The sequence below is a fragment of the Acanthopagrus latus genome, chromosome 5 (genome assembly GCF_904848185.1).
Source record: "Acanthopagrus latus isolate v.2019 chromosome 5, fAcaLat1.1, whole genome shotgun sequence".
NCBI lineage: Eukaryota > Metazoa > Chordata > Actinopteri > Spariformes > Sparidae > Acanthopagrus > Acanthopagrus latus.
In genome coordinates, this window is record NC_051043.1 from 21,015,987 (window position 1) to 21,029,263 (window position 13,277).

The 13,277-nt window shown below is 42.4% G+C and overlaps 1 protein-coding gene across 4 annotated transcripts in view; it reads right to left on the reverse strand.

Annotated features, from left to right (window-relative positions):
* Positions 1-96: 96 nt before the first annotated feature.
* The window catches only part of cltcl1 (clathrin, heavy chain-like 1), a 29,676-nt gene continuing 16,495 nt past the window's right edge, over positions 97-13,277 (reverse strand). For 2 of the 4 annotated variants that reach the window (XM_037097903.1, XM_037097904.1), the window contains 19 exons: positions 12,402-12,565; positions 12,198-12,323; positions 11,945-12,087; positions 10,217-10,451; positions 10,002-10,124; positions 9,770-9,915; positions 9,492-9,675; positions 9,111-9,303; positions 8,839-8,996; positions 8,557-8,721; positions 8,139-8,414; positions 7,511-7,660; positions 7,296-7,427; positions 6,908-7,018; positions 6,153-6,323; positions 5,753-5,974; positions 5,323-5,349; positions 2,237-2,312; positions 97-1,574 (listed from right to left, as the gene is read on the reverse strand). In XM_037097903.1, the coding sequence (XP_036953798.1) occupies positions 1,354-1,574; positions 2,237-2,312; positions 5,323-5,349; positions 5,753-5,974; positions 6,153-6,323; positions 6,908-7,018; positions 7,296-7,427; positions 7,511-7,660; positions 8,139-8,414; positions 8,557-8,721; positions 8,839-8,996; positions 9,111-9,303; positions 9,492-9,675; positions 9,770-9,915; positions 10,002-10,124; positions 10,217-10,451; positions 11,945-12,087; positions 12,198-12,323; positions 12,402-12,565 (3,023 nt within the window). In that variant the 3' untranslated portion in view covers positions 97-1,353. The remainder of the gene's footprint in view (positions 1,575-2,236; positions 2,313-5,322; positions 5,350-5,752; positions 5,975-6,152; positions 6,324-6,907; positions 7,019-7,295; positions 7,428-7,510; positions 7,661-8,138; positions 8,415-8,556; positions 8,722-8,838; positions 8,997-9,110; positions 9,304-9,491; positions 9,676-9,769; positions 9,916-10,001; positions 10,125-10,216; positions 10,452-11,944; positions 12,088-12,197; positions 12,324-12,401; positions 12,566-13,277) is intronic. The other 2 variants (XM_037097905.1, XM_037097906.1) reach the window with 1 other exon arrangement.

The window sequence follows — 13,277 nt, forward strand, 5'->3', positions numbered from 1 at the left end:
TACAACAACACACTATAGACAATACATACGGTATTCCATAATATTTGACTTCTTTGATTAGTTAAGGTATTTCAATATATCTTAAATTATACACGGTTTTCAGTACAATAATGATTTTTCTTTTATTATTATTATTATTATTATTACTGAGCCACCAGGGTGTGAGCTGATGTTCCCCCTCTTGTGTTTTCACCTCCTCAAGTCTGCCGGAGCTTCATCATTGTTCTCTGTTAGTCGGGTGAGAAAGTTTCATCGAACATCACTTCTTTTTTGACACAACATTAGTAATACTTGATATACTTTGAGTGTAACATGAAAATTGTGCTCCTGGTTGCAGCTTTATAGTTTGGCAGCACATGCACAGACTACAGCATATAGCATTTTTTTTTTTTTTAATTCACCTCCTTTCTTTCTTTCTCCCGTCTTTTTGTCACAATCATCCTGTAAACTCCTGATCAGAGTCCGAGAAGTCGAGGAAACAGGTTTTTCGCGGCTGCAAGGGAGTGGAAATTCATCGAGTGTCTCTTGGTTTGGTGATGTAGCCTCCCCGAAGGCTTTAGAGGCTACACACACACACACGCACACACTCACGCACGCACGCACACACACACATACACAGACAGTACCGTAACCTCATGAACAAGTGTTTCTTAGTCTGTATACAGCAAACACTTTGTACCTGTTTGTGAGAGGACAAACAAAACTATTGCACAGTAACTGTCCTTCTAAATCAGAGCATGAGACAGTTGTGAAATCAAAACGTGAACAAATGAGCCCGTTTTTTCTGCCACCTCCCTCGGAGCATGTAAGGCCGTAACAGTGCTTCAGGAGCGTTGGGGAGACGCATACACGCCCCTCCGCTCCTCAGTAACAAAGTCTTTCCCGTCAGTGCTGAATGTCTAGGAGAAAACAAAGAGAGAAGCTGCTCTATGGTTAACAAAGTCTACACGGAACAGCAACAGGACAGAGTGGTTCGGTGTCACTAATGTGATCTTCGGTGTGTTAAATTCCTCTAGGAGCTGAGAGGTGACTTCATGCGGTGTAGATCGATGATGCAGTTATAATGTCCAGGTTGAGAGGAGAGGAGAGGAGAGGAGAGGAGAGGAGAGGAGGAGTCCAACAGCCTTGATGCCATCCTGAAGTGTGTGTGTGTGTGTGTGGAGAGAGCAGAGATTGAAGAGTTTCTATTGCAGTTTCGGTGGATTTGGGTGAAGGCCCGGGTGAGTTTCAGAGGTCTCTCCGTGCCGTCAGTTGAGACCCGTTGCAGCATGGTTGGGTGTGGTTCAGGTCTGAGTGTGTGTGGCGGGAGGTGGAGAAGAGGGGAGAGGGGTGGAGTAGGTGGGGATCAGGCTTCTACATATTGAAGCCGTATGCGGCAGGCTGAGCAGGGTATCCCGCGGCGGCAGCAACAGGCTGAGCAGCGTATCCCGCAGCAGCAGTGGCGGGCGGGGCATTGTATCCTGCGGCGGGGACAGGCTGAGCAGGGTAGCCCGGGGCAGCAGGGTAGCCATAGCCCGGGTACGCTGGCTGGGGAGCCACTGGGGTAGAAGAGGCTGTCAACATCAATTGCTGACCTGATCACACAAACAAACATGCAAAGAATCAACCTACAGGTTTTGTTTTGCGTTTTACCAAATATGAACATCTTTAAGTTTCTGTGCGTGATTCGATACTCAAACGTCAGTCAAAAACGAGAAAATCGGAAAAACAAATGTGTTTTTTGAGCATTAAAAGCAAAGAAACTTATTCTAGAAATTAGCCTTCAAAGAGTTCTGTCTAGATTTTGTGCCAAAAATTGCAAAAATGAAAAAACTGATCATAGAATAAAAGTCCTTATCAAATAATACAGTAGCTGCTAGACAGGAAGGCTAGATTCATTCTTAGTAATATTGTATGTAAATTTTTACAAATGATTGTAACTAAGTGACATATCTTTGTGTGTCTGGTTTTCCTATAGAGAAGACAATATCAGTAGTCTGTCTACCACATGGAGACACATTTGGCTGCATGCTTGTATTTTTAGTGAACTGCGTTACTATGACTGTCATCCAATAAGTACATGTTTGATTAATACTGACTTTCAACACCACCAGTTGTTTTTCACTGGTGTTTAACAGACACAGACATAAATACTGCAGCTCACAGCCTGCTGTTTTCACAGCGGGAGGCAGTTTTCTCCAATTTAGGGAATCACAGAGTCTGTCCCCTCAGGGTGTTACGCTGCCTGTAAACCTACCAAACACCATCGGCTGAGGCTCCGTCACCTCCTCTTCAGTTTTCCTTTGGCTTTCTGCCTCCTCTAGTTTGTCCACCTGAGGGCAACAAAGAAAAGAGGATAGATCAGACGTGGGTCACTCACACGCTGTAGAGAATAAAACAAAGTCTGATCTCACACATTGTAGGTATCCTGCAGAAACCCTGAACTCCATTTAAGTCCAACATAATCTGAAAATATAACAAAGTAAGCTTGTGTAAATGAAAGATTTTTGCTGAACATCTACAATGCAGTGATTACAGTGATGTGCCAGTTTTACTTGAATGGCAAATTCATGTTTTCTGACTACAACAAACCACAAACTCTAAACTAAACAGAAACTAAACTTCAGAGAGGCTTTTGTTTTCTATCTAAACAGATTAATACTGATAAATACGACAAGTTATCACGTTAGATTTATCATACCCACTTCTGAAAGACAAAACTACACACAGGACTTCACAGTGCAGCTAAGGTTACCTCAGAGAAGATGCCATGCAGGTTTGGTGAGAATTTCTAAAACAGCCTCCAGTACAAATGTTAACAACTGAAAGGGTCCGTTCACCCAAATCACTAAAAAACAAAGTGCACACTTAAACCTCTCCAGTGGTATCTAAACATGGAGACTTTTACTCCAACTATCATCCTCGAAGACTCAAAAGCTATGTGTCTTTCCAGAGTGATGTCCCTGTTCACAGGCCTCGGTGTCAACAATTGTAATATTTTTTTTTTTTATTCAGTAGAAAATGGTGACATCGAGGTCTGTGGATTATCACGGTAGACAAGACAACAGGCACATTGCATCTGCAGATCCACAGCTTTCGAGTCTAAAAGCTGTAATTTTGTGGATGCTCTGAGCACCAGAGCTAAAAGTAAGAGTCTCACTGACGGGGCCGAGCACTGCAAGTACACCACGGCTAAATACCGCTGGAGGGGACATGTTTTGTTTTCTTGTGATTTGTGTGAATTGCCCCTTTAAAGAGAAAAATTATAGTGGGGATTCGAGGTTAAAGAAGTATTACACTGTGTATTATTAAGTAAAGGAGAAGCTACATGCCTAAATGCTGCTGCTACATTTCCAGCCATTCACAGTTAAATAAACAACAGTCACAGCTCCCACATGCATCCCATTCATGGCTGTAAGCAGGCCATCCTGACACGTTTTCACTGAGTGTTTCTTCTGGACTAAAAATCAAGCTACGTATTAGAAGCTCACAGGTAAAGCTCATCCTCGCCAGGCATACAGTATCTGCGCAGTGAGTTGGTCGTAGTGCCATTAAAGTGTTTTCTAATTCCGCTTCCGTTTTTCTAGCCAGTAAGTGCAAAAGATATATTCAGGCATTGTGCTTCAACTGTGGACAAAGCTGAACAGTAAGGAGGTTTCTGATGTAAGCGGAGGTCAGTTTAAATGTAGAGCCAATTAAGTGGAATTACTGTTGAGTAATTCCACTTAAAGAAAAAGGTTTGGACAAAAGAGTGAAAACATTAACTTTCTGCATGAGTGTGACTGAGAAATCATTTCCAGAATATAATATTTGACCCTATGTTTCTAATTAAAATGGACGGGATCTTGTCATTTAAAGCAAGGCTGCAACTAACTTTTTTTTTTCATATTCAATGAATTTTCAGATTATTTACAAGATTAATCAATTATTCTACAAAACGTAGAAAAAGGCTCATCGCAGAGCCCAAAGTGATGTCTTCGGTTACTTATTTGTCCAATCAACAGTCCCAAACCCAAAGAATCTTCATTTACTGTCATGAATGACGAAGAAACAACGTAAAACTCTTCATTTAAAAAGCTGGAACCAGCAAATGTTTAAGCATTTTTGCTTAGAAAATAGTTTCCAATAACCTTTCTTTCAGTCCACTTATGGATTAATCATTGCAGCTCTGAGAGCCACAATGTCTATATATGTCTATGCTGTCTCTTGGTATTTGTTCAGCTACTCTGAAGTAAAAATGAGCTGGTATTTCTGTTCCTGTCTGGCTGCAAGACTCAACCCCAGCCAGTTTGACCACTGATTTATGGAACAAAGCGTTTGGTCTGCAGAGGATAAACTGTCTGATCAGCTGAAATAAACTGAGAGAATTCCCCCCAGGCAGAGGAAACCTTTGAGGTTAGTGTCTGAGGCCCCTGCACTGATCAGTACAATTAAAATATCTGAAATTAAACCTTTGTTAACCTGGAGTTAGAAACATGGGGATGCATCTGTCAAGTCTGGAGTGGCTCGCTTTCCTCACCTGCACTCATTACTGGTCTTTGGAGAGCATTGTCCAGGTGGGAAGTTCACTGTGTTTCTCATATATTACTACTACACAATGAAATAATTCTGCTGATTTTGAGTCAGCACAAGTGGTATTATCATGATTTTTTTTTAAATGCCACTTAGCACTAGATGCAGCCCCAGGAGGTGTTAGGAGGTGAGAGGTATCTGTTAGGCCAGGACAGGCTAATCCTGGTCCTGGAGAACGAGGCGGTGCACAGGCTTTGGCTCCTGCCATCAACACAGTGTTTAAAGAGACCACACTAAACCGCGATACATACTAAACCACTAAACCTTGCTAAATACATTAAAACCTACCAAACTAGTACACATGTTGATTAATTTCAACAGCATTCATTATACTTAGAGAGCAGCAGCTAATTTGTATTTCCATGGTTAACAGGTAGCAAGTGTATTTCTTTATAAAGTCTTTTTTAAGCCTTTGTAGTCACGACTTCATGTCTCCGATCAGAAAACAAAGATAATTCTTCATGATTTTGTTTCTGCTTCACAGCTGGGTGTTTTAAAATTCATATTAACTCATGACTAATGAAACCCAGAGGATAATTTAGAAACTACCGCAGGAGATAAACTCAAAACAACAAAAAAAACCATGTTGTGTTGGTGCTGAAGTGGAACAAAAGCCTGCACACACCACGACAGCTCTCCAGGACCAGCAGAGCTAGTTAGGCCGTACTCAGTCTACTGCCCATGCTAGGTTCCTACATCAGAAACCTGAGAGATCAGTTACAACAGAAACAGACAGAACACATAAGAGAAATAAAAAAGAGGGCCAGAGACCGTCACCTTCGCTGCAAACTCATCAACCTGGAAAAGAACCCAAAGAGATGACCCCGCGTGACCTCACATGTCTACAGGTCAACATTACAGGACATCATGATGACCAGAGGGAGTTCACTGGCAAATATACTTTACTACCATTACTTGAGAAAGCATTTCTCTCCACCTTTCTGTCTCAGCATATCTGTGAGAGCTAAGAATTCTCTGCGTGATAATGCTATTATCCACGTCTCACCTGTCAAGACAAGTTTCTACAGGAAATTAAACAATCTAAAAAAAATAAACCAAGTTTAGTACACAGTAAAAATGCAGTTTGCGCTACAAATAATATACAATGATAGAGGCTACATTTACATTTACTGTAGCAAAAACTACAAATGAACAGGAAACGATATCAACTCTTTGTATCATTCTTCAGTGGAGTACTTACCTTTGTGAGGTACTCTCTCATGACCTGGATGAAGTACGGCATGGCAAAGTCCATGATGTTGTTCCTCCAGGCCAGCTCCAGCACCACGTCAGGGTGCAGCAGGTCATAGGAGGCGAACAGGCAGGCGGCGAAGCACTCCTTCCTGCCCTCCTCCAGGAACCACTGGAGCAGAGTCTCTGCCAGCTCGGCATCCTTTGACTCTGCAGCGTACAGCATGGCGTCCTGGGAGAGACAGAAACACAGGGAGTTTACAGTCTGAGAAGTTGTCTGAGCAATGGATTTAGTCTGCCTGTGTATTGACAGTATCTCTACATGTATCTGTCGAAAGAATAAACAAACAGACACTGCCCTCTACAGGAACACGGGGGTAAATGCGTGAACATCATGTTTGTTTTCTTACCTTGTAGAGTTTGTCCTTCTTGCAGAGCTCCACACTCTGTCTCCAGCGGTTGTTGCCCTTGTACAGGTAAGCAGCGATACGTCTGAACTCAATCAGTTCGTGTTTCTCTAACCTCTGAGCCAGGCCAATGGTATCAAAGTTGTCATAGGCATCGATGGACGCTCTCAGGCCCTGTGGATAACACACAGAATGAACTAAATGTTACGTCACGGAGCAGAAAGGGAGAAGAGCTATACAGACTGTTTGTTTCTTGTAACTCTGCCTCTGCAGTGCCACCTGGTGACTACAGAAGATATTGGTCATGCTTCATTTATCAGGTATGCAAATTTCATAGCAAGTTGGAGGTAATTACCCAGTTACATATTCTTAAGTTACCACGTTTTTGAAAATGACCCCCAACATGATTTAATAATAACTATCTGCCATTTTCCAAATAGCAGTTAATAAATAGCTGATCATTTATTTTATACATTGATCCAGCAGCTGGTTTCTGCTTAACTTAAGATGATTGTGCCATTTTAATTTCCCAAACAATATTCTGATCATTTTCGATACACTTCAAATATGCTGCTTGATAATTACCACTGGGTTTCTGTGCTCCCAAAATATTTAATATTTGAAGAGAACAGCCTCCAAAACCTTTACAATATGGTGAATGTTGAATAAAACTGAAACAAACCAGTTACTGAAAAAGTGTAAGTCACTTTTCATCACATTACTTTGTCTACATTCAATGATCAACATCAGTGACGGACCTGGTAGTCTTCCTCCTCTGTCAGCAGGTTGTTGAGCGCTTCGTTGACGGACTTGTTGTTATGACTCTGGACCGACCTCAGGTAGGGTTTGACCAACTTCAGCTGATTCACCTGGTCGAGCAAAAACAACCCAGGTCATATCATGTCAACCAAGTTTGGAACTGCGTACTAACAATAGAGAGAATAAGCTGGAAAGATGCCACACTTCAAAAACAAGTATAAAAAAAAGAAACAATAAATACTAGATGTTTCTTTATTGTGATAAGTCGGAAAAATTCTGCCAATGGAAGAAGTGAAAACAATACCTAACTGGAGATTATTCTGTCTACGTAATCATACCGTATACCAAGTGTAATGAGATATTTTGACCAGAATTTACAGAAATTACCTTGCTGAAAAAGGAGACCGCTCGGCTGTGGTCGAGCCGCGGAGACAGAATGGTCAGCAGGTCGTTCATTAAGAGGGGTTTGAAATCCAGGTAGAAGGAAAGAGATTTATAGTACAGCTCCACATTAGCGACCTGAGGAGAAAGCATGATATTCAGATCACAAAAGGTATAGACGTTTTAAAATATACAGGTCAGTTATAAACCCTACCAGTTACCTTAGCAATAATGTCTTTGAAGAGCCCTTCTTTCCAGGCGTCTGTTGGATGAGACATCATTGTGAGGGCGGCGTTGTCATACTCCTCATATTTATCGTAAAGGAAAACCAGCTCTGCCCATAAATGAGACTGCTCTGCCGCACGGAGGACCTGATGAACACAGAAAGTGAAGAACAAACTCATTCAGGACTGAAGCACTCTTTCATTCAAAGTCTTGTTTGGTTAAATTCATGGACTCAAATAAGGTGGGTTTGGGGTAAGCAAAGAATTTTTTCACACCTCTTTATTTAAAAAACAAAAACACATTATTAGATTTCACTAATCAACAGCCAATGACATGACAAATGAAAAGATGAAAGAGGCAACCAAAAAAACAAAAAAACAAATGAGGGAGTCTTCTGTGCAAAATATTACTTTCTTTCCAGTTTGCTGATGACAAGCAGAAATCTTTACAGAGTAGTAAATCAAAGGAGTTCGCGACACACAAGCAGCCTCTTACGTATGATGTAGTGATTCTTACTACACACACACACACACACACACACACACACACACACACACACACACACACACACACACACACACACACACACACACACACACACACACACACACACGTATGTTCTACCTTTGGGATGTTGACTCTGGACCAGAAGAGCTCCAGGTGCTCCCTCATCTTCTGAGGTTTGAACTTGGAGTAGAGGATGGCGAGCTCGGTGAACATGCCCATGTGAGCGCGCTCCAGTCCCAGCGCAGCCTCCAGCAGAGCGATGAGCTCCTCAAAGTACCCGCGGTCCTGATAGTAGCTGATCAGGTCCTCCAGCTCGTCGGCGTGGATCACTATGTGAAGGCCACAGATTTGTGCCAGACGGAACTCCTCACCATCCACACATGCAAAACACACCTGAGGACGGGATGGTAGAGTTGACCAAGTGAGTTTTGTTAAAAATCCTTTTTTTTTTTGCCTGACAAAAGATGATCATGCCTTCAATTATGAAAAAGATAGGATACAAATAATGTATGACATCTGTGCGTGTGCCAGTTACCTCCTTCCACGTCCGTGTGCTGTTGGCTTTCCTGGCGCTGTCCACAGCCGCCTGGTACTCTCCGAGGTGGACAAGTGTTGATGCAAGGCGTGCAAAGTTGGACACATTGTTGTACAAGAGCTTGGCTGCTTCATACATCCCCTCCTCGTAACATCTATCGCCCACCTGGAGGGGGGAGAGGCAGAGAAATTAGCAGTGAGTGTTTCACATTATATTGCAGAACAACATCCACCTTTCAACTACAAAATCCTCTCAGCATCACAGCTGTGGTGGTTCTCTGACCTGCTGTATGTGCGCATTGTTGGGCCCGCTGACAAACTCTTCCAGCTCAGCCAGACGGTTCGTTTTAGCTAAAGCAAAGATCAGCTCCGTCTCCACGTACGACTCCCTCGCTTTCTTTCGAGCCATCTGGAGGAATTTAACCAAGTCTTCCCAGTTATCTGCCAAACACAAACAACACCTTGAAGATGAACTCAGACCAATGACACAAGAAAGACGATGAGTGTGATCTGCTGGTGTGAAGCAGAGCTCTGCTGCGGAGCAAAGAGGCTTACTGTTCTTGCTGGCGGCGTTGACCACCTCCATGTACGCTGACGGGTCAACGGCTTTAATATACGAGTCAATGGCCTCCTTGACCAGGTCTCTTTGCAGCTGAGCTCTGCCTAACTGGCTCCACACGGCGGGTTCATTACAGCGCTCTGCAAACTCATAGGCACGGTCCAAGTTCCCTATGTGCTCTATCAGTACCTAGAGAAATGAGGAGAGACATCGAGATAAAACACCACGAATAAAAGTATATTTTTCAGCGCTACTTCATGGTTTATACTAAGCAGTGTGAACAGGAGTGATCATTTCAGTTAACAGCAAATGACATTGATACAACCTGCACATTGACTGCCAGTACAAACCCCTTTTAAAGCTGCACAGTGCATCACCTGTATGGCGGAGGTGTTGACGTCAAACTTCTTGAAAATGGCAAACGCTTCTTCAAAGAGCTCGTTGCTGATGGCGATATTAGCGATGTCCGGAGCATCATAGTTGTCTAGCCTGTTAATGTACTCCATCACACGTGTGCGGTCGGCCTTGATGGCCGTCAAAATCAGAAGGTTCTGCAGGTTTCTGGGAAAAGTAACCGGACGTGGAGAGATTATTTAAAAAGATGACAAAATGTATTGTTAGCGAAATGATAACGACTGCTGTAAGGCTGCTGTACCTGTGCTCGCTGAAGACAGAGTTATCAAGCACGATTTTCTCCAGCAGCTCAATCAGCTCATTGGGCAGGTCTGCGGTCATGAAGGCCTTGACTGTGACCGACACTTCCTCCGGGTCCTGGGTCTCTGACAGGGCTGTCTGCACCACCTGAGAGGAGGCAAAACAAACATAAACATAGAAACACAGCACTTATTCTCAGGAGTGAGGAGGACAGGTGTCGCAGGGCACCTCACCTGGTCGATGAGTTGTCTTCTGAAGGGATTGTTTTCTTCTAACACGTTCGCCCAAAGCTCTGGGTCTTTCCGTCGTACCAGGTATCGAGCCTCACTCTTGAATAACGAGTTCTCATTGCACACCTGAGAAGAAAAGAGATAAAGACGTTCGAGATTTGTCGATTTTGAAATCATTTGTTCAATCATCAGTGATCAACTAAATGTGATCTACACACTTTGATGAGTTCCAGGTCGCACTGCCCTCTCTCGTAAGCCACACAGGCCAAGTGGGGGTCTCTCTTCTCGCAGTACTTTCCAACCACGGCGCTGTCGTAGAATGGGTTCTCCTTCAGGAAGCGCTCAGGTGTGTTGTTGCTGTCGATGTAGATCTTGGCCAGTGCATTGTGGGTAGCCGGCTCCTCGCATCCTTCATGAATACGAGACTCCAGCCATGGCAACAGAAGTTTCAGCCTGAGAGGTAAATGGAAATAAGGAACAGAAATGTAGTTTTGACTTCAGCAAATACCTTTAAGAGGAAACCTTTAACTTGCATACATAGCTGTAATTTTCCATGTGTGTAATACATAATAACAACACTAGATGGCAGTGTTGTGCATTCAGCAGCATCAACGCAGTCATGTTTACTCTGCCACATTCACATTTTTCAATAGAGAACAGAGAAAGAGGATTTGCACAGGAAATAGCTTCAATGGATGATGAACAATCAGTCTGCAATATGGAGGCATCCACATGAAAAACAAAAAGCTTGGAAAGCAGCTCCTCTGAAATGCCCAGAGAGAATCAACTAAAATAAATGTATTTCAGCTTCTGTGGTGTAAAAACTGGCAAGCGAACACAGAGTAAAAGACAAACAGGAGGCTGCACATTCCTCATATTTATTTATGACCATATTTCAGCCAGTTCTGTTTGTTTGTTGATTTACGGACATCAGATGGCATCATAAATATTTTATTTTCTGCCGTCAAGGTGCCTCTAACATTTTTTGTTGATCCTCTCAAGCAGTATCGAGAAAAAGAAGAATATTATTCAAAATAGGTTTACCTCTTGCATTGCGTAGTTATAAACTGGCCCATTCTGCCGTTACCAGACAATGTAAAGTGTGAAGTGATTCAAGCAGACCACAAACATGTCTTGTGTAACTGTAGTCCTCTCGCAGTGACTACATCAGACACACAGATTCTATTTTTGCAACTGGTGCCAATCCTTTTGACACACAAGTGTTAATCGGGTGTCGCATCCAAGGTGACATAAAGGATGTTCACATTTGGTATCAACATGCGTCCCTGTGTGATCTGATTACCAAGTACACTGCTTATTAACACGGAGGCCCGAATAGTTTGAATTTGTTGTAGACACTGTTTTACTAAGTTTATACACTTCCTCTGAACTCACAAATTTGAGCCATTTGTCTGGGGATTCGCCCCTGGTTTACAGTCAACAAAATGTCTTTCATAAATCTAGCATAAATGCTGAAATCAGTTGAATCAGTTTGTTCTAACAGCTGCTGGATGTTGGCACTGACGCTTTTCACAAAGAATTTAAGGCTGAATTTGCAAGAAGGAGATAATGATTTTAAATATGCCGTCGCAAGTTTTTTCCAAGTTTTCGTTCAGTTTCTCCTCCCTCATCAACTCTTAAAATCAGGCAATTTGTAATGGAGTCCGGTGATATTGCAGTGAGCAGTATAATGGTTAGTTTAAACTCCTGTCCACTTTTGATCGGATTACTCAGAACGCATGTTGATATTAAATGTGAACAGTCTCATAGAGAAGCGACGACAAGAATGATGACGATATATAGATAGATAGATAGATAGATAGATAGACAGATAGACAGATAGATAGATAGATAGATAGATAGATAGATAGATAGATAGATAGATAGATACTTTATTGATCCCGGAGGAAATTCAAGAGCAATAGTGGAAAGCATTGATCATTTACCTGTTCCTCTTCTCCACCTCCTCCACCAGCTCATCAGTGGAAAACTGCCCTCTGACCACCATGATCAGGTTCTTAATGACGTCCTCGGCACAGTCCACATCCAACAGGCCACCTATCACCACCGGTAAACGACTGGGGTTCACCTGAAAACAAGTACAAGTATTTCTAAATGAAGACGTCCACATGGATATTTAAAATGGCTCAGATTAAGTAATAAACAGTTATCAAGCCTCAGCCGTTGTCTTGCTCTTACTTTCTGTACGTAGATTTCGATGTACTTCTGTAGATTGTTGCGGTAGAGATAGAGCACCAGGTCATGGACGAAGTCAAAGCGGTCACACACGATGATAAGAGGAAGCTGGTCCGTTAGCTTGGCCTCCTACAGAGGGAAAAAAACCATGAGATTAAATGGATAATCACAAAGTCGCTGCTGAATGATAAAATCATTAACACTCACCTTGAGGAAGTTTTTCACCCTCTCCGAGTCGTAGCAGTTGCTCTCTCGACAGATTCTCTCCACTTCTTTGATCTGGCCCGTTTTACAGGCGGCCTGGATGTACTTAAAATGAACATCAGGCTCCTGGCTGAAATTCACAATCGACCCAAGGAAGTAAAACAAGCCTTGGATAGAGATGGCAGGGGCAGAAACAGAACAAAGGTCAGCTCAGTCTTTGTTCACTTAAATTGGCAATTTTACCAGTTTTGGAAATCTTTTAATACTAGAGGTGGGGATCACGAGACAACTCACAATTCAATCTGATTAGAATTCAGAGGGCTACGGTGCCATTATGAGATGATTATTATTGTATTTTGATGTCTGAACATGATTTATTTTATCATATTGTGTGACTAATAACTACTTTTAAAACATAGTGTATTCGTCATTATCTTATCTCTGCTTTGACTTCTGCAAAACGAGGAGAGGCACCAAAGATGGCGTATGTGTAACACAGCTGTTGTGGTGTCTCCGAGATATTCAGCTCTAAACTCTGGATTCTTAACTTAAGAAACAGGTTTAGCCCAAGGCTAACAAAAGTAGCCTAGCTTAGAGCATCAACATGATGCAGATTGTTGCGTTACGTTACGTTACGTTACGTTAAGGAAGAGGTTCAGGGAACAGCACGATTTACAAAATTAGTATGTTAATTATAACATTGAGAGTTGGGTTTTACATTTCTGATCATTGATTTTCCTGCATTGAAACATCATCTTTCAAGAGAAAATCTCAGTGCACCCAAATACTTATTTTTTTTTCTCCTCCACCCCTTTTTAACACATCATCTTGCTTTAATCCAACATGCACATCCAACATCCAAAGTCTGCACTCATGCGT